The sequence below is a fragment of the Mytilus californianus genome, unplaced genomic scaffold (assembly GCF_021869535.1).
Source record: "Mytilus californianus isolate M0D057914Y unplaced genomic scaffold, xbMytCali1.0.p SCAF_7, whole genome shotgun sequence".
NCBI classification, from domain to species: Eukaryota; Metazoa; Mollusca; class Bivalvia; order Mytilida; family Mytilidae; genus Mytilus; species Mytilus californianus.
Window position 1 is genome coordinate 77673958 of NW_026262723.1, and position 27542 is coordinate 77701499.

The window sequence follows — 27542 nt, forward strand, 5'->3', positions numbered from 1 at the left end:
TAAAACTTTATACAATTTTATTGTTCAAGCAATTGGATCAACATATATATCAAATGACTCAATAACAGATTAATGTTCAACAAAAAATTTCTCTGTTGGAGTGGTCAGTAGAAAATGGAAATGTATCTGTATGTACAATGGCAATAAACACTCATCCTGCACTTGCTTCCTCACTGAAACGAAAAAAAAAGTTAAACACATGTTAATATTTAATCAAAGATATCTTATAGACATTGTTTTCATCTGAAATACAAAGCTATTAATTCAAAAACCTTGTTTTTAAGATAGAACAAATTAATCCACAAGATGCCATTTTCTAAAATGTTCAACAAAGCGGGTAAAAAACAAAGTGTTAACACAGAGATATGTCTCACCTGTGTGACCTACCAGTTAATTGTCGACACTTTGATTCCACAAACAGCTCACCCATGTCTCGCTTCCAAGATTTTCATTACATGGAGACAAAAAATGAGATAAAATGCAAATTGAAAAGATGCAATGTTATTTTCTTCTTTTTGTGAAATTTCAAATATTGAGTTTGACTACTATATCAATATTCACGTGATGTCAGTAGAGATTTAAGGGGAATCCTGATGTGCCCCAGCTCCCTCCAAAAGTTAAACCTAGACTGTATAAAACCTGTATTTTGTTGTAGTTGGAAAAAAAGAAAAATTTTCAGCAAAAATTGTTTTAATCTTAATTTCTGGAACCATACCTGGATGTGAAAGATGAAATAAAATCTTTAAAAAAAAAATTGTTTTATCAAAAAACATACAATCATCAGATCAACCAGTAGTAGGTTTTAATTGTACACCTATGCATAAAAAAGTTACATACCAGATGGCACCTTGTGGATTTTAATTAATCTAAATTTGACACTATTATTTGAAAAGTTTAAGACGGGGTCTGTATAAATATTTGCCGCAAAATAAACTCCGGGTATTAAATTCCTAAAGAAAATGTTCCTCCGTTTCAAAATTTGCATCAAATAATCATAATTGAAATTTAATTACAGTTTTATTAATTTCTTGTCTGAAACTTTTCAAAGTGAATAGGTTCTATATAATAAATTTCATAAAAAATCTCAGGAAATACCTTACATGGTACTTATAAAAAATTTAACCTACATTTGCTGTGCTAGTTTTAATGTCTTATATGACGAAGATAAAAGGAAACTTTAAACTTTCTCTACAAATATGCATTAAAGTAACTGAATTTGAAACTAGAACATTTTAAATTTCAATCAATCAGATTAGTATACAGTATACTTATAGGAGTCTCATCAGTGGTGCTAGAATTAACAGTTGGAAGGCCCGCTATACCTGCCACTAAGGGAAAAAATGTTGTACTGTGTTAAAAGTGTTTATTGATTTGTTTAAACTTATAATTCACATATTTTAAACAATTTGAATGGATTTTTGATGAATTTTCAATAAACTTAAATGTATTCTATGGCATCTATTGGTTTTGTTTTATAACAATCTTCCTTAAACATCAACAGATTTGAAAATAAGAAGAAAAGGGGTGGAAGAAACAATTATAATTCAGAACTTTTCTATTAAATGCTTATCTGTGTACTTTAAAATAACCCAGTTCCAGAAATATTGTATTGAAAAATAACTCTGTTTCAGAAATAATGTATTTTAAAATTGTTGAAAAAGTATTCTAGTTTGTGTATTTCAACTGATGATTAATTGTAAAATATCAAAGCAGTCACTTTTACTTGCAGATGTAAGTTTTTGCTCATCGTTAAGATCTCACATTATTTTCAAGATGTTGTTGGTTTTCTAAAACTTCTTTTTTGTTCTATTTTAAAAATCTAGCCATTGTATTTGTATACCGTTTTTTAAAAGAAAGAAAAACTTCCCTATAAGAATTTTGAAGGTACTTCCTGAGAGTTATTTAGTGTAACCTTTGTAATAAGGTGGGATTTTTTTTAGTATACCTCTATTACAATGTTCCCTTTATCATCCATAATGGTTGACGGCTTTTCTCCTGTCCAGTTCTGCTTTCTAGAAAGCTTGTTCAATCATTCAGTGGGATAAAGAAAACCATTCACATAACATGTAGTAAACAGTTCATATTTATAAAATCACACACTTCTCTCTAACATGCTGTTTGAGTATTTTGTAGGTTTCTCATTTCATTCAAGATTTTATCCGATAAATCTTTCTATTCAACAACAACCAAATATTCAAAAAGAACACGGAATGATAAATGATGGTACGTATCTGCTCCAATCAAATTTCTCAACCTTATTTAACTTGTTCTTATTGCAGATATCAATTCTTAGAGTAAATTTCTGTTTCTTGTATTGCATATTGGTCTATTTTAGAAGTACAGTATGTATACAAAAGGTATTCCCTTCCAATATTTTCATCATTATTTCACAAAAATCAATCAATATTCTCAAAATTAACATTTGGTTTTGACAATTTCACAATTGAACTCAGTACTATTTGTAAGTTTCTGATATCGTTTTAATTTTTTTTTTTTCAAATTTAAGTTTTCAATAACTTACTTATATCTTCCAGATTTGTATAAGATAATTGATAATTTTTTGAAAAGTTATACCATTTGTCCATTTACTGTAGCTCTTTAATTTTTCAAGCCAATCAAAAACGTAACCCATTCTTAAAAAAAATTGCTTATCAAGACCGAATTTGGTGGCTAAAAATCATCCATCAATTTGACCCGAATTTTGTTTATGATTATTTTTCAATAACTTTTTTTAAACATTTAAAAAATGTGTAGCATCCAAATTAAAAATACAAATCAAGAATTGGTTATTTTTCGAATCAGATTAAATTTAGCCTTGAAGAAGCAATATACACAAACAATAGTAATCTACCTCTATTGCAAAATAAAAATCTCATATTGAGGTTTTTCCTTAAGATTGAATTTGAAGACATTTGTGAAAACATTAGCTGGATTTTAATAAATTTAATTATATAAAATGAGAAGTTTGGCTTCAAAGTAACTTAAATAACTTGTTCATAAGTAATGTCTGTAACTTGGATTTGAATTTTCCTTGGAGTTTGGTATTTTTGTTATTATACTTTTTAATGTATCAAATAAAATTCCTAGAGCTAGAGCACCATTAATTTGAATGACAACAGATCATACCTTATAAGGACTACACATCAAGCTGTAGTCTCAAGGAAGAGAGATTTAAGGAAAATTGAAAGCAGTACTGTATATGAAATCACAACAAGCATACAATACTGATTTTTGTTTTAATCATTTTCCTGTTATTAAAGTCATGGCTTTTTTCTAACAATCTTCAAGCAATAGAGGAGGCTTTGAAAGGGAAATATATCATGGTAAGGTTAATAGCTTTAAACCCAAAAGAACTTGGCCACTATAATAGTATATATTTGATCAAATTTACCAACACAACACATATTTGTTTGTGTGTATTATTGGGGTGCTGTCTCGCTAACATATACTTCATATTCATGATTTTATTTTTACTGAAATATCATCTAATTTTCTAATATAAGATCTAACAGAAGTGACCTCTTCAGATGCTTATCTCCCTTAAATCATTAGTATGGTCTTTCAATCGATGAGATAAAATAATCCTTTTTTTCACACAATAGAAGGACAAAAATCATATAATTTCTCAGAGGATAATAATTGTAATATAATCCAATTTACAACAGTCTGTTAGTCACAGATTTTGTTTTACTCTAGAAAACAATATGTTGCTTATATTGTACTTGTAAATGTTTGAAGCCTCATCTATTGTTTAAATAATGTTTAAATAACTGTAAAGTGTATGTTTAGTTATTTTTGTCTATAAATCTTATTAAATATCCTTTTTTTATGTAGAAAAAACATGAACATTGGCATTGCAAACATAAACTGCACCATTTACACTCAGAGAAATTAAATCTTACCTCGTAAATAAACATTTTTTTTATGATGTTAACATTCAATATACACTGTTCAAAATGGTACACACTCTACTGAAATCAAATAAACGCTCAATATTTATTTTATGTTGAGTTCGTCATAGTAACAACAAAAGTTGCCACTCACCTCTAGTGAGCAAGGTCACACCACCCAACATCTTCTGTTTTGATTTCAGTCTTACCTCTACATTCAGCATCAAATCTGTTTTCTGACCCAAAGGGAGTTGGCTTCCCAAAATGGACAAATTCCTACTTCAAATGAATGGCGCCACTTACCTCCAACTATCCAAGGTTCTGAGAAACATACCTTTGTTTTCTTTATCTTTACTGAAGGTGAAATTTACTGGTCCAAAAAAAGATTGAACTAACCTCACTATTGCTGCCAATATCAGAGTATCAGGTAGGAATGTTGGGAATTTTAAGGATATAAAAACAAAGCTAGTCTGATACCACTCAGATGATTTTTTCATTTTCAGATTTAGACCATACTCTTCTTAAACTATCAATGCTATGACACATGCAGGGAAAAGTATTGGTTGATATGCTTAAAATTATTCAAAAATTGCTTTTGTTCTTTTGTGCTTCATGTATTTAACAGCAATGTCTCTGTTATTACTGAAAATCAGTCTGCCACTTAATCTTATTAAAACTTATAAATCTATCCTGTATTTGATCCTTAACTTTATATTGGAAAGACCACATCTTTATATAACATACAGACCCCTCCAGTGATCCACTCACCTTGTAAATCTGGAGTAATCTCCCTTGGGCAACAAATCACTTACCTCATTTTGGATCATATTTTATGTCACCTTTCCTCATTGCATGGGTTCTTCAATGTTTTCAGGATTTTCGTTGTTTTCTGGTGGCTTTATTTCTGATCTTTCTTCACTTTTCTTTCTCTCTGACTCTTCTTCTGAAAAAAGAAATTGTGAATGTTCAAAATTGAGTTAATACAATGTGTAGCCAATATTGATATAACCAGTGCACATCTTCATTATAATATTTACTAGTAAGAGTCTTTGGATTTCAAATCAAAAATAAAATGTGTATTAACCAACCTAAGAATAAAGAACTAAGAAACACTTATACTTTCCAGTCAAGTCATAACCATGGACATAGAAATCTTTCAGTGGTATATGTTTTTGTTGATTCTTGGATAAGGCAGATATAAATAAATACAAGTGTGTTTAAAGTCACATTCATAAAAAGGGTCAAAATGCATGTTTTGTTTACATGCTGCATTTTTGATCCAAGAAAGGTTGCTCAATTTTTTCACTGATGTTAAGTAACAGGAAACACATATAATTGGTACAGTTGTACAACTATAATTTACATTTGTATCAAAGACATCTTAAAATATATAAAAAAAAATCTTATAAACCTGAGTAAAAATGACTACAATCAATGTTTTATAAAAATAAGGATATGTGGTATGATTGCCAATGAGACAATTATCCACCATAGTTCAAATGAAGTGGATGTTGGAAATTATAGGCAACCATACGGCCTTCAACAGTGAAAAAAACCATACCATATAGTCATCTATAAAAGGCCCTGACATGAAAAATGTGAAATATTTTAGTCTATATTTAATTACCAGATTTGTCTTCTTTCTCTATGCTCTTTTCTTTTTCTCCATTTTTTTGCTCATTGTCCCTGCTTCTCTCTCTGCTCTTACGATCCTTTTCACTACTCCTTTCTCTACTCTTGCGATCTTTGTCTCTACTTCTATCTCTACTCTTACGATCTTTGTCTCTACTTCTTTCTCTACTTTTACGATCCTTGTCTCTACTTCTATCTCTGCTTTTATGATCTTTGTCCCTACTTCTTTCTCTACTCTTATGATCTTTATCTCTACTTCTATGATCCCTACTTCTTCTGTCTCTGTCTTTCCTATCTTTATCCCTGCTTCTATCTCTACTTCTCTTGTCTCGACTTCTATCCCGACTTCTTCTATCTTTATCACGACTTTTGTCTCGACTTCTTACGTCTCTACTTCTCCTATCTCTGTCTCTTCTTCTGGACGAGTCCTTGTCCCTTGACCTTGATCTAGTCCTTCGACGTCGGTGGTGATGAGATCGGTCACGTGATCTGCTTCTTGACTTGTGACGATGTCGACTTCTGCTCCTACTTTTTCTACGCCTGTTAAAAAGATACAAGTTTTAAAAAAAATATTAAATAAATAGATATGTCTCGCCTATCGGCATAAAATTCAGAAAAAGACAATGTGATGGATAGCAACATTGCTTATTAATTCAGTCACTGGACCATGATCTAATGGGCAGGGCCTGAAAATGGTTGACAAACTGAGATATACAGACAGCAATGTAACTTTATAGAAAAATATCATTCTTTATTGTAAGTAGTTCCTATCAATATAACTTAAGCAGAAAAACTTAACATTGAAAATTGGAAATTAATTCAAAAGTCACAGGACCATGTTCTAGGGGGCAGGACCTCAAAATAGTCGTCAAACTGGTGTGTACTGATAGTAATGCAACTTTATACAAAATATCATTGATCTATCACAAATAGTTCTTATCAAGCTGACTTAAGCAAAAAAACTGAACATTAAAAATTGCTAATTAATTCAAAGTCACTGGACCATGTCCTAGGGGTCAGGGCCTCAAAATAGTCGTCAAACTGATATGGAATGATAGCAATGAAACTTCATAACAAATAAATAAATGTGATCAAAGATTTTACAAATCTAATGCGCCATACTGTGCAATTAAAGATTACTTCTTGAAATTTTTCAATATTTGAAATTTGAAAAAAAAATAATATTTGAAGAATAATTCTTTTAAATTTCTGAAATCTGAAATGAAAAAAAAAATTGCCCCCCCCCCCCCCTCCCCCTTTTTCCAAAAAAAAAAAAATTCTTTCCCTCAAGATATGGTCATAATCTCAATTCAAATTTCCAATGGAGTTTGCAACCATAATTACCAATTTAAATACATCATAAAAGTCTTAAATAGATAATTTAAAAGCAGTGTAAGGGAGGTAATCCAACATTGTACAATTTTGTTTTTGGATTACCTCCCTTTCACTGCTTTTAAATTGTCCATTAACCAGGAAACCCTTGTTTTTTCCCCTTTTTTGCCCCTAATTACTTAACGGTCTGAGCCATAACCCCTCAAAGCCAATCCTAACCATCTCTTTGTGGTATGGTAACTTGTGGTATCATTTCAGAGAGATCCATACACTTAAACACAATTTATTGTCTGGAAGTTACAAAAATGCTTACTTTTGGCCCCTAATTCCTTAACTGTTGGTACCATAACCCCCAAAATCAGTCCCAACCTTCCTTTTGTGGTATTGAACCTTATGGTAAAATTTCATAGAGATCCATTCACTTAAACTAAAGTTATTGTGCGAAAACCAATGAGTCTTCAGACGACGACGCCAACGTCATACCAATATACGACCGCAAAATTTATAAAACTGAAAACCATTTTTACAACGGTCATGTTACTGTATCAAGAGCTCAAAGTTTAAAGAATTTCTGAAAGTTTAGTTTGGTTTAATATTTATGCCTACTTATAATTAGTCAAAAAATCCTGTATGTATTTATCCACCTCATATTTGTTAAAACAAGAGTGCACACGCTGAAATGTCTCGCCTTCTTTACTAATCATTGATATTATGTTGATAGTCCTAAATATAAAGCTTTATTACAACTGTCACATAAACTTAACATTAACCAAGTAAACTAAACATTGACCAATGAACCATGAAAATGAGGTCAAGGTCAGATGAACCATGCTAGGCAGGCATGTACAGCTAACAATTCTTCCATACAACAAATAGAGTTGACCTATTGCTTATAGTTTAAGAAAAACAGACCAAAACACAAAAACTTAACACTGAGCAATGAACCTTGAAAATGAGGTCAAGGTCAAATAAAACCTGCGTGACTGCCAAATAGATCATAAAATATTTCCATACACCAAATATAGTTGAACTATTGCATATAGTATAAGAAAAACAGACCAAAACACAAAAACTTAACTATAACCACTGAACCATGAAAATGAGGTCAAGGTCAGATGACACCTGCCAGTTGGACATGTACACCTTACAGTCCTTCCATACACCAAATATGCTAGACATTACTTATAGTATCTGAGATATGGACTTGACCACCAAAACTTAACCTTGTTCATTGATCCATGAAATGAGGTCGAGGTCAAGTGAAAACTGTCTGACGGGCATGAGGACCTTGCAAGGTACGCACATACCAAATATAATTGAACTATTGCACATAGTATTAGAAAAAAAGACCAAAACTCAAAAACTTAACTTTGACCACTGAACCATGAAAATGAGGTCAAGGTCAGATGACACCTGCCCGCTAGACATGTACACCTTACAATCATTCCATACACCAAATATAGTAGACCTATGGCATACAGTATAAGAAAAACAGACCAAAACACAAAAACTTAACTATAACCACTGAACCATGAAAATGAGGTCAAGTTCAGATGACACCTGCCAGTTGGACATGTACACCTTACAGTCCTTCCATACACTGAATATACTAGACCTATTGCTTATAGTATCTGAGATATGGACTTGACCACCAAAACTTAACCTTGTTCACTGATCCATGAAATGAGGTCGAGGTCAAGTGAAAACTGTCTGACGGGCATGAGGACCTTGCAAGGTACGCACATACCAAATATAGTTATCCTATTACTTATAATAAGAGAGAATCTAACATTACAAAAAATCTGAACTTTTTTTTCAAGTAGTCACTGAACCATGAAAATGAGGTCAAGGACATTGGACATGTGACTGACGGAAACTTCGTAACATGAGGCATCCATATACAAAGTATGAAGCATCCAGACCTTCCACCTTCTAAAATATAAAGCTTTTAAGAAGTTAGCTAACGCCGCCGCCGCCGCCGGATCACTATCCCTATGTCGAGCTTTCTGCAACAAAAGTCGCAGGCTCGACAAAAAACCCAACAAACAGTAATATTAATATGTGGTCAGTTTATCGCTGCATTTTTTCAGGGAGATATGTTCTTGTTAAAAAAATGCACAAGCAAGTAGCTTTTCTTTCTTTTTCGTTAAATTATTGATTTAATATTCAAGATCCCATAATTTATGCTTTAAAAATTCTTTTCTCAAACAATATATTTTTTTTACAAACAAGTAAGAAGTGGTAAGTATGCATATAAAATATAAGAACAAACCTGTGTCTATCTTTACTTTCTGATCTCCTCTTTCTATCTCTGTCCCTATCTTTATCCCTTTGTCTTTCCTTTTCTTTCTCTTTTTGTTTTTCTCTTTCCTTTTCTTTTTCTTTTTCCCTTTCTTGATCTCGTTTCTTACGATCTTCTCTTTCCTTTTCTCGTTCTTTTTCTCTTTCTTCCCTTTCCTTTGCCAATCTAGACTCTCTTTCTTCATCTTCCATAACTTTTTTCTTCAGTTATACAAAGTTGACACAAATTAAGTTCAAAATTAGAATGCAATTTTCCAAACACGTCTTATTTTCAATATAGCAATATACATTTACAGAACATGTAAATGTAAAGAACCCTAAGTTAAGTATTTATCATTCAAAAGGAAAATGATCTTAAAATTGAATAAAAGAGATATTGGGTATATATCAATGAAACAACAGCCTTTAAACGGAATAAAACTATACAAAATATCTTGACAATATGCTGCCTTCAATAAATGACAAGTGACTATACCGTATTTCAAGCTCTAAATCTTTCCATCTATTTTTTATGGTTTTGAACAAAACTGCATTCATTTTTCTCATTACATTATTGCTGTATTATAAACAAAAACAATGATTACCTTTTTCCAATCCTCCACATAAGATCTGATTCTAGCATAACCTGCATGCTGTTTTCCCATTAAATGTTCATCAATTCTCTGTTGTACATCTCCTACCACTAACAATGCCCCACATACGGTACAAACTTCCATTGTCTTCTCGGGTTCATTTGATGCATTGGCTAACTTACTCTTAAAACACAATTTACATTATTTGATTTGATTTTTAATGTCTAAAATTTAAGTTAGGGCTGTTCCAGAAAATACTATGCCCCCCCAGGGAGGGCACTTATTTTTAACCCCCACCACCCACAGAAATAAAAATAAGTTAGAACAACACTCCCTTTGCACTTTGGTATTTCAAATACAACCACCCACATAAAGTTAAAAAAAATTGCCTTCCCGGGGGGGGGGGGGGGGGGACATTTCTGGAACAGCCCTTAAGATAGGTACAAACAATACAACCATTGCCATATCATAACAATTTAGAAATCTTCTGTACTATTTAATTCATAGACTCAATTAAAGTTTTTATGATCTAAAACTCCTCTGAACACGAAAATGGCATATAGTTTAGTGACATCCCTTGTAACAATATATATTTCCTAAACTTTGTATCTAAACGGTATAACTCCTTCAACATTAGTATTAACTTTATCAGTAGACAAACACAAAATTAAAAATAGACATAATGTGCCCATAGATTCATGAATATCTTTTCAAATTTTTAAATATTTGGGAAGCAAAACTTTTCCCTTTTAATCATATAATTTATTTTATTTAAAAATTATGATTAATACTGTGAATATGAACTCCATTTACATACCTCCTCTAACTGCCTTCTCTCATCTCGAAGTTGCTCACAAAGTTTCATCACTCCTTGAGCTTCCTCAACCTTTCCCTCACAACCTAGTTCTTCTGCCTATAAAAGTAAGAGTTGATTTAAAACTTCATTTGGAAATCATAATACACCAACCTGCTTCTTCTTGATAAAAGTAGACCCTTTCTTTTGGAATATAACATTTGATGAAATAATGGTAATACTTCAGCCATAGTGTCAAAAAGTTTGATTTGAGTACTATCTATTGTAAAAATATCAGATTTTGATGAGCATCGTTTGTACATTAGTGATCATTTGATTGTTGAAACAATGTAATGTTAAAGAATATAAATGACACAGAGATTGTTAAAGTGACAACCTTTAAGAATATAAGTGTATTCAAAGGCTCAATAGGTTTATATGGATCTTATCTTAATCTCTGAGCTCCATAAACAACATCACCATAAAAAATTAGGATGTGATATCTTATTTGTATTAAGATTTCTACCAGTAAACTTCCAAAGCAAATCTTTGTAGCAAAAACTTTTCCTTCTTACATTTAACAACTTATTGGTACAGAAAGCTAGTGTATCTTATCCTATAACATGCATATGAACATCTCAATCATGGAATTTTAACTACAAACTTACCTGCTGAACTAAATCATTGATTTTTTCTGTCAATATATTAATTTTCTCATCTTTCATCATATTCATATTGTTACTCAACTGTAAATAGTTACAAAAGCATGATATAAGATTAAAACAATCACAAGAAGACATATTAAAATTAGTTTATACTCAACAATTATATTGGTTATTTCATATCAACTGTGTACCGGGTATGTTGAAGGTGCAAAAATAAAACATTGATTTTTGTGTATTTTGAATAAAAACTTATCATTAATCAAAAACACTTTTAGTTCAAATGGTATATATAAATATGAAGATGTGGTATGAGTGCCAATGAGACAACTCTCCATCCAAGTCACATGGTATAATAAAATGCTTCGCTGGGGCGCAGCTTGATACGACCGCAAAGGTCGAACCCTGAACAGTTGGGGCAAGTATGGACACAACATTCAAGCTTGATACAGCTCTGAATTTGGATTGTTATTAAATATTTGACACAGCATAGGTTTCTGACACAGAAAGAATGTGGTCTAAGAACTTGAATTTTTTTAATTTACCTATTATGGTCCAATGTCCAAAATCAAAATACATGGTTAGATTCAGCATATCAAAGAACCCCATTATTCAATTTTTGTTAAAATCAAACAAAGTTTAATTTTGGACCCCAACTTGGACAAACTTGAAAACTGGGCCCATAATCAAAAATCTAAACACATGTTTAGATTCAGCATATCAAAGAACCCCAAGAATTCAATTTTTGCTAAAATCAAACTAAGTTTAATTTTGGACCCTTTGGACCTTAATGTAGACCAATTTAAAAAAACGGGACTTAATATTAAAAACCTAAATACACGGTTAGATTTGGAATATCAAAGAACCCCAATAATTCAATTTTTGATGAAATCAAACAAAGTTTAATTTTGGACCCTTTTGACCTCAATATAAACCAATTTGATAGCGGGGCCCACAAATAAAAAATCTAAATTCATGGTTAGATTCAGCATATTAAAGAACCCCATATATTCAATTTTTGTTGAAATAAAAAAAAGTTTAATTTTGGACCCCAACTTGGACAAACTTGAAAACTGGGCCCATAATCAAAAATCTAAATACATGTTTAGATTCAACATATCAAAGAACCCCATATATTCAATTTTTGTTGAAATCAAACAAAGTTTAAATACTGGACCCTATCTTGGACCAACTTGAAAACTGGGCCCATAATCAAATAAAATGCTTCGCTGGGCGCAGCTTGATACGACCGCAGAGGTCGAACCCTGAACAGTTGGGGCAAGTATGGACACAACATTCAAGCTTGATACAGCTCTGAATTTGGATTGTGATTAAATATTTGACACAGCATAGGTTTCTGACACAGAAAGAATGTGGTCTAAGAACTTCAATTTTTTTAATTTACCTATTATGGTCCAATGTCCAAAATCAAAATACATGGTTAGATTCAGCATATCAAAGAACCCCATATATTCAATTTTTGTTGAAATCAAACAAAGTTTAATTTTGGACCCCAACTTGGACAAACTTGAAAACTGGTCCCATAATCAAAAATCTAAACACATGTTTAGATTCAGCATATCAAAGTACCCCAAGAATTCAAGTTTTGTTAAAATCAAACTAAGTTTAATTTTGGACCCTTTGGACCTTAATGTAGACCAATTTAAAAAACGGGACCCAAAATTAAAAATCTAAAAACAAGGTTAGATTTGGCATATCAAAGAACCCCAATAATTAAATTTTTGATGAAATCAAACAAAGTTTAATTTTGGACCCTTTTGACCACAATATGAACTAATTTGATAGCGGGCCTACAAAATAAAAAATCTAAATACATGATAAGATTCAGCATATCAAAGAACCCCATATATTCAATTTTTGTTGAAATCAAACAAAGTTTAATTTTGGACCCCAATTTGGACCAACTTGAAAACTGGGCCAAAAATCTAAAATCTAAATACATGTTTAGATTCAGCATATCAAAGAACCCCATATATTCAATTTTTGTTGAAATCAAACAAAGTTTAATTTTGGACCCCAACTTGGACCAACTTGAAAACTGGTCCCATAATCAAAAATCTAAACACATGTTTAGATTCAGCATATCAAAGAACCCCAAAAATTCAATTTTTGTTAAAATCAAACTAAGTTTAATTTTGGACCCTTTGGACCTTAATGTAGACCAATTAAAAAAACGGGACCCAAAATTAAAAATCTAAATGCACGGTTAGATTTGGCATATCAAAGAACCCCAATAATTAAATTTTTGATGAAATCAAACAAAGTTTAATTTTGGACCCTTTTGACCTCAATATGAACCAATTTGATAGCGGGCCCACAAATAAAAAATCTAAATACATGGTTAGATTCAGCATATCAAAGAACCCCATATATTCAATTTTTGTTGAAATCAAACAAAGTTTAATTTTGGACCCCAATTTGGACCAACTTGAAAACTGGGCCAAAAATCTAAAACTAAACACATGTTTAGATTCAGCATATCAAAGAACCCCATATATTCAATTTTTGTTGAAATCAAACAAAGTTTAATTTTGGACCCCAACTTGGACCAACTTGAAAACTGGGCCCATAATCAAAATTCTAAACACATGTTTAGATTCAGCATATCAAAGAACCCCAAGAATTCAATTTTTGTTAAAATCAAACTAAGTTTAATTTTGGACCCTTTGGACCTTAATGTTGACCAATTTAAAAACGGGACCCAAAATTAAAAATCTATATACACGGTTAGATTTGGCATATCAAAGAACCCCAATAATTCAATTTTTGATGAAATCAAACAAAGTTTAATTTTGGACCCTTTTGACCTCAATATGAACCAATTTGATAGCGGGTCCACAAATAAAAAATCTAAATACATGGTTAGATTCAGCATATCAAAGAACCCCAAGTATTCAATTTTTGATGAAATCAAACAAAGTTTAATTTTGGACCCTTTTGACCTCAATGTGGACAAAGTTGATAACGGGGCCCAAAAATCAAAAATCTAAATACATGGTTAGATTCAGCATATCAAAGAACCCCATATATTCAATTTTTGTTGAAATCAAACAAAGTTTAATTTTGGACCCCGATTTGGACCAACTTGAAAACTGGGCCCATAATCAAAAATCTAAATACATGTTTAGATTCAGCATATCAAAGAACCCTAAAAATTCAATTTTTGTTAAAATCAAACTAAGTTTAATTTTGGACCCTTTTGACCTTAATGTAGACCAATTTGAAAACGGAACCTAAAATTAAGAATCTAAATACACGGTTAGATTCGGCATATCAAAGAACCCCAATAATTCAATTTTTGATGAAATCAAACAAAGTTAAATTTTGGACCCTTTGGACCTCAATGTGGACCAATTTAAAAACGGGGCCCAAAATCCAAAAACTTAATACACGGTTAGATTCAGCATATTAAAGAACCCCAAGAATTCAAGAATAAAACCCCATTGAAATTGATCAAGAAATAAGCAATTTATACGAAGTATCTTCTTTTGCACAATACTGTGCAATTGAATATTTCTTGCTATTGTGCAATACTGTACAATTGACAATTTCTTGCTATTGCGCAATATTGTGCTATTGGATATTTCTTGCTATTGCGCAATACTGTGCAATTGAAGATTTCTTGCTATTGCGCAATACTGTGCAATTGAAGATTTCTTGCAATTGTGCAATACTGTGCAATTGAAAACTTCTTGCTATTGCACAATACTTATTATATAATAATTTACACATCCTGTTTGGTGTGTATCTCCTACCATATCATTATTATTTGCTTTTAAATATTAATCAGAAATAACCAACTTAAAATGGAAAATTTTAAAAGAAAAAAAAAATGAAAAAAAGAAAAAAAAAGAAAAAAAAAAAATCCCCCCCCCCCAAATTTTTTGAACCCCCTTATGATTCATCACCCCCAAACTCAATCCCAGCCTTCCCTTTGTGGTATGGTACCTTGCAGTACAATTTCAGAGAGATCCATACACTTGAACACAAGTTATTGTCTGGAAACTAGAAAAATGCTTATTTTTGGCCCCTTTTTGGCCCCCAATTCCTAAACGTTTCAGGCAATTACCCCCAAACTCAATTCCAGCTTTCCCTTTGTGATATGGAACCTTGTAGTACAATTTCAGAAATATCCAAACACTTACACACAAGTTATTGTCATGAAACTAGAAAAATGCTTGTTTTTTGCCCCTTTTTTGGCCCCTAATTTCTAAAATTTTGAGGCAATTACCCCCAAAATCAATTACAGCCTTCCCTTTGTGATATGGAACCTTGTGGTACAATGTCAGAGAGATCCATACACTTACACACAAGTTATTGTCTGGAAGTTACAAAAATGCTTATTTTTGGCCCCTTTTTGGCCCCTAATTCCTTAACTGTTGGTACCATAACCCCCAAAATCAATCCCAACCTTCCTTTCATGGTATTGAACCTTATGGTAAAATTTCATGGAGATCCATTCACTTAAACTAAAGTTAGAGTGCGAAAACCAATGTGTCTTCGGACGACGCCGGACGACGCCAACGTCATACCAATATACGACCAAAAAATTTTCAATTTTTGCGGTCGTATAAAAACTAAACACATGTTTAGATTCAGCATATCAAAGAACCCCAAGAATTCAATTTTTGTTAAAATCAAACTAAGCTTAATTTTGGACCCTTTGGACCTTAATGTAGACCAAATTAAAAAACAGGACCCAAAATTAAAAATCTAAATACACGGTTAGATTTGGAATATCAAAGAACCCCAATAATTCAATTTTAGATGAAATCAAACAAAGTTTAATTTTGGACCCTTTTGACCTCAATATGAACCAATTTGATAACGGGGTCCACAAATAAAAAATCTAAATACATGGTTAGATTCAGCATATCAAAGAACCCCATATATTCAATTTTTGTTGAAATCAAACAAAGTTTAATTTTGGACCCCAATTTGGACTAACTTGAAAACTGGGCCAAAAATCAAAAATCTAAATACATGATTAGATTCAGCATATCAAAGAACCTCATATATTCAATTTTTGCTAAAATCAAACAAAGTTTAATTTTGGACCCTTTGGACCTTAATGTAGACCAATTTGAAAACTGGACCCAAAATTAAAAATCTAAATACACTGTTAGATTCGGCATAACAAATAAATAAATGTGATCAAAGATTTTACAAATCTAATGCGCCATACTGTGCAATTAAAGATTACTTCTTGAAATTTTTCAATATTTGAAATTTGAAAAAAAAATAATATTTGAAGAATAATTCTTTTTAATTTCTGAAATCTGAAATGAGAAAAAATTGACCCCCCACAATTTCTTTTTATCCCCCCCCCCCACCTTTTTTCCCCCAAAAAATTCTTTCCCTCAAGATATAGTCATAATCTCAATTCAAATTTCCAATGGATTGGCAACCATAATTACCCATTTAAATTTACCATAGTGCTAACTTAATCTATTTTATAATAGAATTAAAAATATAGTGTCAAATCTTTCATATGGATTTTTTTGTAAAAAAAAAAGATGCAACATTTGCAGATATTTTTACTGGTCTTCCTTTATAAATATGCATTTCTTTAAACATAATTTAAAAGCAGTGTAAGGGAAGTAACTAAAACGTTGTATTTGGATTACCTCCCTTACACTGTTTTAAATTATCTTTATTGTTCATTAACCATTACTTTATACATAATTTAAAAGCAGTGTAAGGGAGATAATTTCAATGATGTATTTGATTTATCTCCCTTACACTGCTTTAAATTATGTTTTGTACTAAAGTATTTGTCCATTAACCAGGACAACCTTGTTTTTCCCCCTTTTTTGCCCCTAATTCCTAAACGGTTTGAGCCATAACCCCCCAAAGCAAATCCTTACCATCCCTTTGTGGTATGGAAACTTGTAGTATAATTTCAGAGAGATCCATACACCGTTGCACAGTTATTGTCTGGAAACTAGAAAATGCTTATTTTTTGCCCCTTTTTGGTCCCTAATTCCTTAACTGTTGGTACCATAACCCTTAAAATCAATCCCAACCTTCCTTTTGTGGTATTTAACCTTATGGTCAAATTTCAAAAAGATCCATTCACTTAAACTAAAGTTAGAGTGCGAAAACCAATGTGTATTCGGACGACGACGCCGGACGACGACGACGCCGGAGCCAACGTCATACCAATATACGACCACAAAATTTTTTTGCGGTCGTATAAAAAGTTAACAATTATAGGTCAAAGTACGACCTTCTGCACAGAGCCTTGGCTCACACCAAACAGCAAGCTAAAAAGGGCCCCATAATGACTAGTGTAAAACAATTCAAACAGGAAAACCAACGGTCTAATCTATATGAAAAACGAGAAACAAGAAACACCTATGAACCACACCAACAACATCCACTGAACAACAGGCTCCTGACTTAGGACAGGTGCATATAAATGCAGCGGGTTTAATATAGACTTGTTATGTTTAAACATGTTTTTTTCTATTATGCTAAGAGTAGACTATTTTTATATGATACTGATTGAGGTACATCCTCTTACTAAAAGTCTATAAAAACAGTAAAAATTCAAAGAATCCTTAAAATTAATTATTTTTCAATACATGCTGAAAATCAAATAGTTTCATTCATCATGATAAATTAATTTTTTTGTGTTAATGTTTGCCTTTTACATGTTTCCAACTTAGAATATATGACTAAACCGTAAAAACCTTTTTTTCAGAATGACCATATGAATTTTAAGATGATGAAATCATTAGATAAATGATGCAAAATATTTTGCTGTGTTTTCCATATTTTTTTTATGAAGGATGGGGATTGACTTAAACAATAGTGGTCATTGATTTTGAAGAATAGAGCTTATAAATAGTATTAGGAATTTACAATTTTAAAGTATTGGCCCTAAATTACTGATGTAGGCCCCACTATGCATAAACCTTGTTCAGTCAACAGAGCTTAATGTTCTCTTCTGTTCAACTATGAACTAACAAATTAACATATTATTAATACTGATTTTACTTACACTGCCCTGTTGATTACTCAGAGCAAGACGCTGATGGCCTCGCTTTATTCTTCTTTCACAATCTGACACCAAACTTTGTAAATAACGGTGAAAATCTTCTTCATAACCAACTTTACCAAATCTTGCACTCTTTGTATATCTGTAAATAAAAAAAACAAAGATATATGGAATGTTAACAAGAAAGTTTTCAAAGATATTTCTTAAACAATTTTTTTTATGGTATAGACTTTTTCACAAATGATGAACTTAGCATGTAATGACTCATGAGGCCCTACAACCAACATCAATTGATTGTTATTAATTATTTTTTTCACGTTTGCTTAAAGAAATGACGGGCGCTGCAAAATCAGGGTATCCAAATGCATTCCAAGTTTTTGATTGATTGATTGATTGGTGTTTAACGCCACTTTCAGCACTACTGTGCTATTTCGTGGCGTCAGTGTTTATTGGTTGAGGAAGCCAGAGTGTTCCGAAAAAACCATACCGTATAGTCAGCTATATGGTATGGAAAACTGACAATCCTAATAAATTAAGATTGGAGTCGAGTGCACCTGAACAGTATGGGATTTGAACTCACAACCTGAGTGTTGACAGGCTAGTGATACAGTAGTTGGACTACTTAGACCACTAGGCCACCATCCCCCAGTATTTGCCCAGACTTCATAATGACAAATTACTATTTAACTGATCTCAGCATGACCCTTTACATTTGAAAATAAATAGGTAAATCTCCTCTGACATGAGTATAAAGATATGAAAATATGATAAAGTTGTATCCAAACTCACAACTTTAGATGAAGTACTTAGATCACTCCACCATCGAGGCCCTTATATGGAAACTAGGCCGATATAAATTCCATGGAATATAACAGACCATAAACCCACAGGCATTTTTTCAACTAATGTAAAAACAAACTTGTATCATTATAAATTGGGTTATTATTTTTTTCTTTTCAATTGTTTTACATTTTTCATGTTGGGGCCTATTACAGCTGACTATACGGTATGGGTTTTTTCATAGTTGAAGGCGTTAATGTGACCTATAATTGCTTATATTCTGGTGGATAGTCTTTTAGTTGTCTCATCGGCAATCATAATTTCTATATTTAGTGAATTTAGTCAGGACTCAAAACAAGGGATTAGTATTAACACAATAACTGACTGTCAAGTTTAGAAAAATATGCGTGCAATAAAACAATTCAATTTTTGATACTGGTTGATAAAATTTCAAGAAAATTGAAAATTAAATTGCAATTAAAGAGCCAAATAGTTTTGAATGTGAGAAACAAAAATTACTGTTAAATGTGGACCAGAATGTGTAATATTCTTCAGACCTTGTTCAATTCAGGAAACTGAATTTAGAATGACCACTAAGACATAAAGCAGGGACTGGGTTTTCAATAAGTTTGAAGTGATTTGGCTGTTTACTAATTTGAAGCTGATAGGAGACAGGTGGAATCCAGGGGGCTTGCCCCCCGAAAAGTTTTGTTGACTTACATTGAAAATGGTGCACTTTGAGGCATTTTCAGACTGTTTACAAGTGCATAATAAATTGCTTCGCCGAGCGCAGCTGGGTTGGACCACAGAGGTCCAACCCTGAACAGTTGGGGCAAAAATGGACACAATATTCATGCTTGATACAGGTCTGAATTAGGATTGAAATTAAATGTTTGACACATGATAGGTTTCTGACACAGAATAACTGTAGTCAAAGAACTTAGAATTGGTTATATGATTTGAATTTATATTCAATGTTTTGCTTTTGTGCAATTCACTATGCTGTTGCGAATTGCTCCCCCCCCCCCCCAAAATTTAAACCCCCCTTTTTTTTGCTTTTGTGCAATTCACTATGCTGTTGCGAATTGCCCCCCCCCCCCCCCCCCCCCCCCCAAAAAACAAAAAAATTGCACCCCCCCTTTTTTTTTTGGCAACAAATTATTTTTTTCACCAAACCCCATTTTTTTTAACCAAAAAAAAATAATATTTAAAGAAATTTTCCTTATAATTTCTGAAATCTGTGATGAGAAAAAAAAATTGTTCCCCCCCCAATTTTTTTTCACCTCCCCTCCCCCTCCCCTTTTTCCAAATAAGAAATCTTTCCCTCAAGATATGGTCATTATCTCAATTCAAATTTCCAATGGAGTTTGCAACCATAATTACAATAATAATAAAATAGAAAATGACATACATAATCATGTCTAAAAATAATTTATCTATAATCAGCATTTTTATTAGTAACTTTTAAAAATAAATTGACAGCTAATCACCTGAAGACAATACAAAATTTCTTTATACATAATTTTAAAGCAGTGTAAGGGAGGTAATCCAAATTTAACATTGTACTTAAAAGTGATTGTCCATTAACAACGAAACCCTTGTTTTTTTCCCCCCTTTTTTGTCCCTAATTCCTGAACGGTTTGAGCCATTACCCCCAAAAGCCAATCCTAACCATCCCTTTGTGGTATGGAAACTTGTACAATTTCAGAGAGATCCATACACCGTTCCACAAGTTATTGTCTGAAAACTAGAAAATTGCTTATTTGGGCCCCTTTTTTTGGCCCCTAATTCCTAAACTGTTAGGACCAAGGTTTTCCTTTTGAGGTTATAAACCTTGTGTTTAAATTTCATAGATTTCTATTTACTAATACTAAAGTTATTGTCCGGAAACCAAGTGTCTTCGGACAACGACGATGTGATACGAATATACGACCACAAAATTTTTTTGCGGTCGTATAAAAAATGAGGTTTCAGGGGAATAATATCTTTTTTTTAGCTTTTTTTTTAGTTAGGTTAATCTTATTAGTAGATTGTAGGGTTTACATCCACAATTCCAACTTGTTAACTTATTGATAACTTATTGAAATAAAATGCTCTGCTGGGTGCAGCTTGATACGACCGCAGAGGTCGAACCCTGAACAGTTGGAGCAAGTATGGACACAACATTCAAGCACTGAATTTGGATTGTGATTAAATATTTGACACAGAATGAATGTGGTCTAAGAACTTAAAAAATTTTAATTTACCTATTCAAACCATATCATTATTATTTGCTTTTATATATAAATCAAAAATAACCAATTTAAAATGGAAAATTTTAAAGAAAAAAAAAGGAAAAAAAAATCCCTCCCCAAATTTTTTGAACCCCCTTATGATTTATCACCCCCAAGTTCAATCCCAGCCTTCCCTTTGTGGTATGGAACCTTACAGTACAATTTCAGAGAGATCCATACACTTGGACACAAGTTATTGTCTGGAAACTACAAAATGCGTTTTTTGGCCCCTTTTTGGCCCCAAATTCCTAAACATTGAGAGCAATTACCCCCAAACTCAAACCCAGCTTTCCCTTTGTGATATGGAACCTTGTAGTACAATTTCATAAAGATCCATACACTTACACACAAGTTATTGTCCTAAAACTAGAAAAATGCTTGTTTTTTGCACCTTTTTGGCCCCGTATTCCTAAAATTTAGAGGCAATCACCCCCAAAATCAACCCCAGCCTTCCCTTTGTAGTATGGTACCTTGCAGTACAATTTCAGAGAGATCCATACACTTGAACACAAGTTATTGTCTGGAAACTAGAAAAATTCTTGTTTTTTTACCCCTTTTTGGCCCAAAATTCCTAAATGTTTAGGGCAATTACCCCCAAACTCAAACCCAGCTTTCCCTTTGTGATATGGAACCTTGTAGTACAATTTCATAAAGATCCATACACTTACACACAAGTAATTGTCCTGAAACTGGAAAAATGCTTGTTTTTTTTTCCCTTTTTGGCCCCTAATTCCTAAAATTTACAGGCAATTACCCCCAACATCAATCCCAGCCTTCCCCTTGTAGTATGGTACCTTGCAGTACACTTTCAGAGAGATCCATACACTTGAACACAAGTTATTGTCTGGAAACTAGAAAAATGCTTATTTTTGGCCCCTTTTTCCTAAATGTTTTGGGCAATTATCCTCAAACTCAATTCCAGCTTTCCCTTTGTGATATGGAACCTTGAAGTACAATTTCAGAAAGATCCATAGACTTACACACAAGTAATTGTCATGAAACTAGAAAAATGCTTGTTTTTTGCCCCTTTTTTGGCCCCTAATTCCTAAAATTTTGAGGCAATTACCCCCAAAATCAATCCAAGCATTCCCTTTGTGATATGGAACCTTGTGGTACAATGTCAGATAGATCCATACACTAACACACAAGTTATGTCTGGAAGTTACAAAAATGCTTATTTTTGGCCCCTAATTCCTTAACTCCTGGTACCATAACCCCCAAAATCAATCCCAACCTTCCTTTTATGGTATTGAACCTTATGGTAAAATTTCATAGAGATCCATTAACTTAAACTAAAGTTAGAGTGCGAAAACCAATGTGTTTTCGGACGACGATGACGACGACAACGTCATACCAATATACGACCACAAAATTTTTTTGTGGTCGTATAAAAAATAACATGCACAAAAACAAAATTGCAGGCCATCCTATATTAAATTTCTGTGATTTTTTTTTATAAACGAAATTTTCAAAGTAGGTGGGACTATAAAACTATAACAGAAACTGGAAACAGGATAAACAATACATGTACATCGACCTGTTGTTACACAGACATATTGTGTGTTCTAGTTGAGCTCCGCGTCAATAATTATATATACTTGACAACCATATCAGCTGGCGTTGACTGGATTCGAAAATTATTATGATCATTATTAAAGAAATGTCAGTTACAACAACTATCTATATTCATGCGTAAATTGCATAATATGTGATTCTGTTTTGACCTGCTTCTTTTTTCTTTTGGTGGGCTGTAAAGAAATCAAGCAATGTCAATTTTGTTTTTGCTTGTTTACTTGTCATCTTGGATCAACATGTGTTTTCTCTCTGTAACAAAAGGGCGCTTTACTAATATGTAGAATTATCCTTTTTCAAAGCGCACAAAGGATCGCATTAAAAATAACTACGGATGTCTCATTCCTTATCCATCTTCGTAAAGTTGTCAAGAATCTTTAAATATATTCTAACACGGACCTCGACGAGAACACCTAAACAAAGCGCAAGCAAAGACAATAGTCAATTCAATCGATAACAACTTGTTTTACGCAACAATAGCACAGTTTTATTTATTCTATTTTTATTTGGAAACACAATTTGAACCGGCGATTTCCTCAATTTGAAACGGGGAAATTTCGCCTGGTGCCGGTGCTTATTGAAAACCCTGAAAATTTATTTTTCTCATCTTAGTACTTTTCTTAATCAGCATAGGGAGAACACTGATCATGTTCTATCAATGTCCTGTATTCTAAATTAAAATTTACTTACTCTTTTTTGAGATGATCATCATGGAGTTTTTCACATGGACCTGAAATATGTACAACAGAAAAATAATCTTTTAAACCTAACTACAAAATTCTTCCGTACAGGCCAAAGGATGTTCAAAACCACTTATCAAATTTAATGTTTCCAATAAAACCGTTTTTTATATATCAATATCAAAAATAAAATCCAATTTTCAGCAAAAAATAAATGGTATTCAGTATCTTATGATTTAACAAGAGTGCACACGCTGAAATGTCTCGCCTTCTTTATTAACCATTGATATTATGTTGATAGTTCTAAATATAAAGCTTTACTTCAACTATCACATAAACTTAACATGATCCAAGAAAATGAGGTCAAGGTCATATAAACCAAATAAGAAATACATGTACACCTTACAATCATTCAATACACTAAATATAGTTGACCTATTGCTTATAGTTTCTAAGATACAGACTTAACCAAGAAAACTAAACATTGACTAATGAACCATGAAAATGAGGTCAAGGTCAGATGAACCATGCCAGGCAGACATATACAGCTTGCAATCCTTCCATACAACAAATATAGTTGACCTATTGCTTATAGTAATAGAAAAACAGACCAAAACACAAAACCTTAACACTGAGCTATGAACCGTGAAAATGAGGTCAAGGTCAAATAAAACTGGCCAGACTGACATGTACATCATAAAATATTTCCATACACCAAATATAGTTGACCTATTGCATATAGTATTAGAAAAAAAGACCAAAACTAAAAAATTTAACATTGACCACTGAACCATGAAAATGAGGTCAAGGTCAGAAGACACCTGCCAGCTAGACATGTACACCTTACAATCATTCCATACACCAAATATAGTAGACCTATTGCATACAGTATAAGAAAAAAAGACCAAAACACAAAAACTTAACTATAACCATTGAACCATGAAAATGAGGTCAAGGTCAGAGGACACCTGCCAGTTGGACATGTACACCTTACAGTCCTTCCATACACCGAATATGCTAGACCTATTGCTCCTAGTATCTTAGATATGGACTTGACCACCAAAACTTTACCTTGTTCACTGATCCATGAAATGAGGTCGAGGTCAAGTGAAAACTGTCTGACGGGCATGAGGACCTTGCAAGGTACGCACATACCAAATATAGTTATTCTATTACTGATTATAAATATAGTTATTCTATTACTGATTATAAGAGAGAAATTAACATTACAAAAAATCTTAACTTTTTTTTCAAGTAGTCACTGAACCATGAAAATGAGGTCATGGACAATGGACATGTGACAGACGGAAACTTCATAACATAAGGCAGCTATATACAAAGTATGAAGCCGCCGGATCACTATCCCTTTGTCGAGCTTTCTGCGACAAAAGTCGCAGGCTCGACAAAAATGAAGAAATGAAATCTACATTCTAATAGAAAATAACATAAATTTCAAAATGAGTTGTTTCTAATCCCAGTCTGCACCACTTAAAAATGGGAGCACATTTAAGATGTCTTTAAAAGACACATCTCCAACTTAACCAACCTGCAAGAGTCAGAAAGCTCTTAATTAAATATATGTTTTGCAACACAAATATCATGAATTTTAAAAATTAAGAAAAGTTTTGACTGATGTAGTTCTTTTTTATGTTTGGCCAATGCACACATTTAATGGTTGATTTTACTGGAACTGCAGTCTGAATTTAATAACATAACATCAGTGCCAATTATCTCACCTAAGTCTGCTCTTGTGTTAACAAACAGTTCATGTGGACAAAAACCACACAGATAATATTTACAAACCTGAAAAATAAAATATAATTTTTTTTTCATTTATTGACTAACTAAACTTCTATTTTTTTATTAACAAATTAACAAGATATCAGACTTAGAATTTGCAGAGAAAGCATTTTTGAAACTGTTCTAAACATTCTCCCCAAGTAAGTCAACCCCCATCCGGTCTCTCACTCAACTTGAATGCTGGAAAATCAATGAGACTTGAAAATTGGCATTTGCTGCCTCTCCACCAAGCATGCTGCATTCCAGAGTAAGAGCAAGGACTATTCCGCTTATCAGAATAATTTGTTGTGGTAAGGTAACATGTCTTCATGCAGACTATTACATTGTAAACTAGTTAGTAATACATGTAGTACAAAACAGGGCTCATATTCATAACTCATTAACATGATCTAGTCCAGATATAAATGTAAATTTGCCACTGGATGTTATACACCAATCCATCCATCTTCCAATGTCAGATTGATTAAAAGTTAAACAAACTTAAAAAAAAGATACCTGTATCCTGTATCCATCATTGCAAATAATGCAAAACACACAAAACAATGGTTACTTATTCGAGCTTAAGTCAATCCTTCCAGTTATGCCATTGACTGGACATAACCCAGTATAATCAGCAAGTTGATAAGGGTCATTATCAAATCAAATACAGTAAACATTGAATTATAGTCTGAAAAATCACCATCATCCGCTTTGTCGGACATCATAGGCATTTATGGGGGAATAGGAAGGCTTTGGACTACGATGTAGTCCGGTAAATCCGCCCACATAAGGCTTTGATTATATGTATTTCTGCTTAATTAAATACAAATTGTATCAAATTTAATTTAAATCGATTCACTGACAAATCAACTTTGAGTAGTTTATCTCATTTCCCCAAAAATATCTGAAATAAATTTTAAAAATCAATAAAACAAGTGGGTCATCCGTGTTTTTATCGGAAATGTGGTTATACGGTAAATCCGCCCATGCGCAGTAAATATGTATGGAGGGTCAGTTTATCACAAATTTATGAAAGGAAGAGGTGATCTATTTATTAATAGACAACTTATAAACTGTATTATGTATATCACTAGATATTTTTGATATAAAGGATTTAAAATTTGACATGCAGTGGTGATAAGTACAATTCCTATGAATAAAATAGCAGACGAAATATTAACGGAAGTGACAATTACGGAAGTAAATGGGAGTGGGCGGGTTTACCGGACGGGCGGAAATTACTGGACACTACTGTAGGTCTCAAAGGGAAATATATGTTGTCATTTACATGAATGTGTGCACAATGACATCTATTATTGTGAAATACAAAATTTTATTTATTTATCAGTGAAAATTTATAGCAGATTACTGATTTGTGGTATGATACCCTTTGGTGGGAACAAGGATTACAAATCCTTGGTGGGAATAACTCATTTATAAATCAGGATCTTTCCCAAATTCCGTTTTAAATACATGTATCATTGTAAACTAAAATATATCTTAGACAAATCGTTAACAATGCAATCTTAGTTCTGGATGACTATCAACGTTGCACCTTTCTGTGTGATAATGGCACCTTTTATAAAACATTTTTAGGCAAAGCTTGTGGCTATGCAACATGGATATGGTCACGTGACACATAACTAATCTAAGAGACGCCAGTTTGATCAGTGTGTACAATCAGTATAGCTTTTGTATATATTTACTTCTGCATCGTCCCATCGTATATCATTTTTTCTATCTGAAGGGGCTAGATTTCTATCCCTTCCCATTAATTCGTCGAGCATCGAGGCGAGAACGTTCGCAGCCATGATGCTCAAAAAGGCGATAGTAAAACATAAATTGTGTTCGGCTAAAACCCTATGTATCCGGTTTTGTTATAGTGTCTGATGTTCTATTATTTCATAGAACCTTCGATATAATCAGAGACATACTAGTATAATAATTGTATTATATGTCTCTCAGTCTGATATAATCTAAGGATAAGTTACTATTGATCCATATTTGTCCTGAGACTTTACAAAACAATGTCATTAAACACAATTCTGATTTCAATTTCCGACTATCTGTGACTATGGAAAAAGCCAGGAAGGCATACTATAAAATAAAGAAAACTATAGGTCTCAACAACCCATGTAGACTTCTTGAAAAATTGTTTGATTGTTTAGTTACTCCCATTCTTACATATTGTAGTGAAATTTGGGGGGTGGATTCACATTTTAAAGACTCTGATCCCTTCGAAAAACTTCATG

The 27542-nt window shown here is 32.6% G+C and overlaps 1 protein-coding gene across 3 annotated transcripts; it reads right to left on the reverse strand.

Moving 5' to 3' along the window:
• Positions 1 to 27120, reverse strand: LOC127709039 (luc7-like protein 3). Of its 3 annotated transcripts, none has more exons than XR_007985472.1 (11): positions 26997 to 27120; positions 25248 to 25314; positions 23522 to 23561; positions 18210 to 18348; positions 11189 to 11266; positions 10545 to 10640; positions 9740 to 9910; positions 9127 to 9356; positions 5518 to 6062; positions 1946 to 4833; positions 1 to 173 (listed from the first exon to the last, which is right to left on the reverse strand). XR_007985472.1 is itself a non-coding variant. In XM_052214358.1 (11 exons), the coding sequence occupies exons 1-10, from the start codon at positions 27099 to 27101 to the stop codon at positions 4736 to 4738; spliced, it is 1569 nt and encodes a 522-aa protein (XP_052070318.1). In that variant the 5' UTR covers positions 27102 to 27120; the 3' UTR covers positions 1 to 173; positions 4703 to 4735. The 3 variants fall into 3 exon arrangements, 2 of the variants coding, with proteins under 2 accessions (XP_052070318.1, XP_052070319.1); XM_052214358.1 differs by having other exon boundaries at positions 4703 to 4833; XM_052214359.1 differs by having other exon boundaries at positions 1 to 4833.
• Positions 27121 to 27542: the final 422 nt, after the last annotated feature.

What these genes read in the sequence shown, in the direction of transcription:
- LOC127709039 (XM_052214358.1), bottom strand. Translation starts at nt 27,101, where the DNA reads ATGGCTGCGAACGTTCTCGCCTCGATGCTCGACGAATTAATGGGAAGG. An exon ending in TGAGTAATCAACAGGGCAGT is followed by an intron (nt 11,267 to 18,209) that starts GTAAGTAAAATC and finishes AACTATTTACAG; the next exon opens with TTGAGTAACAATATGAATAT. An exon ending in AGAGAAAGAAGACAAATCTG is followed by an intron (nt 4,834 to 5,517) that starts GTAATTAAATAT and finishes TTCTTTTTTCAG; the next exon opens with AAGAAGAGTCAGAGAGAAAG.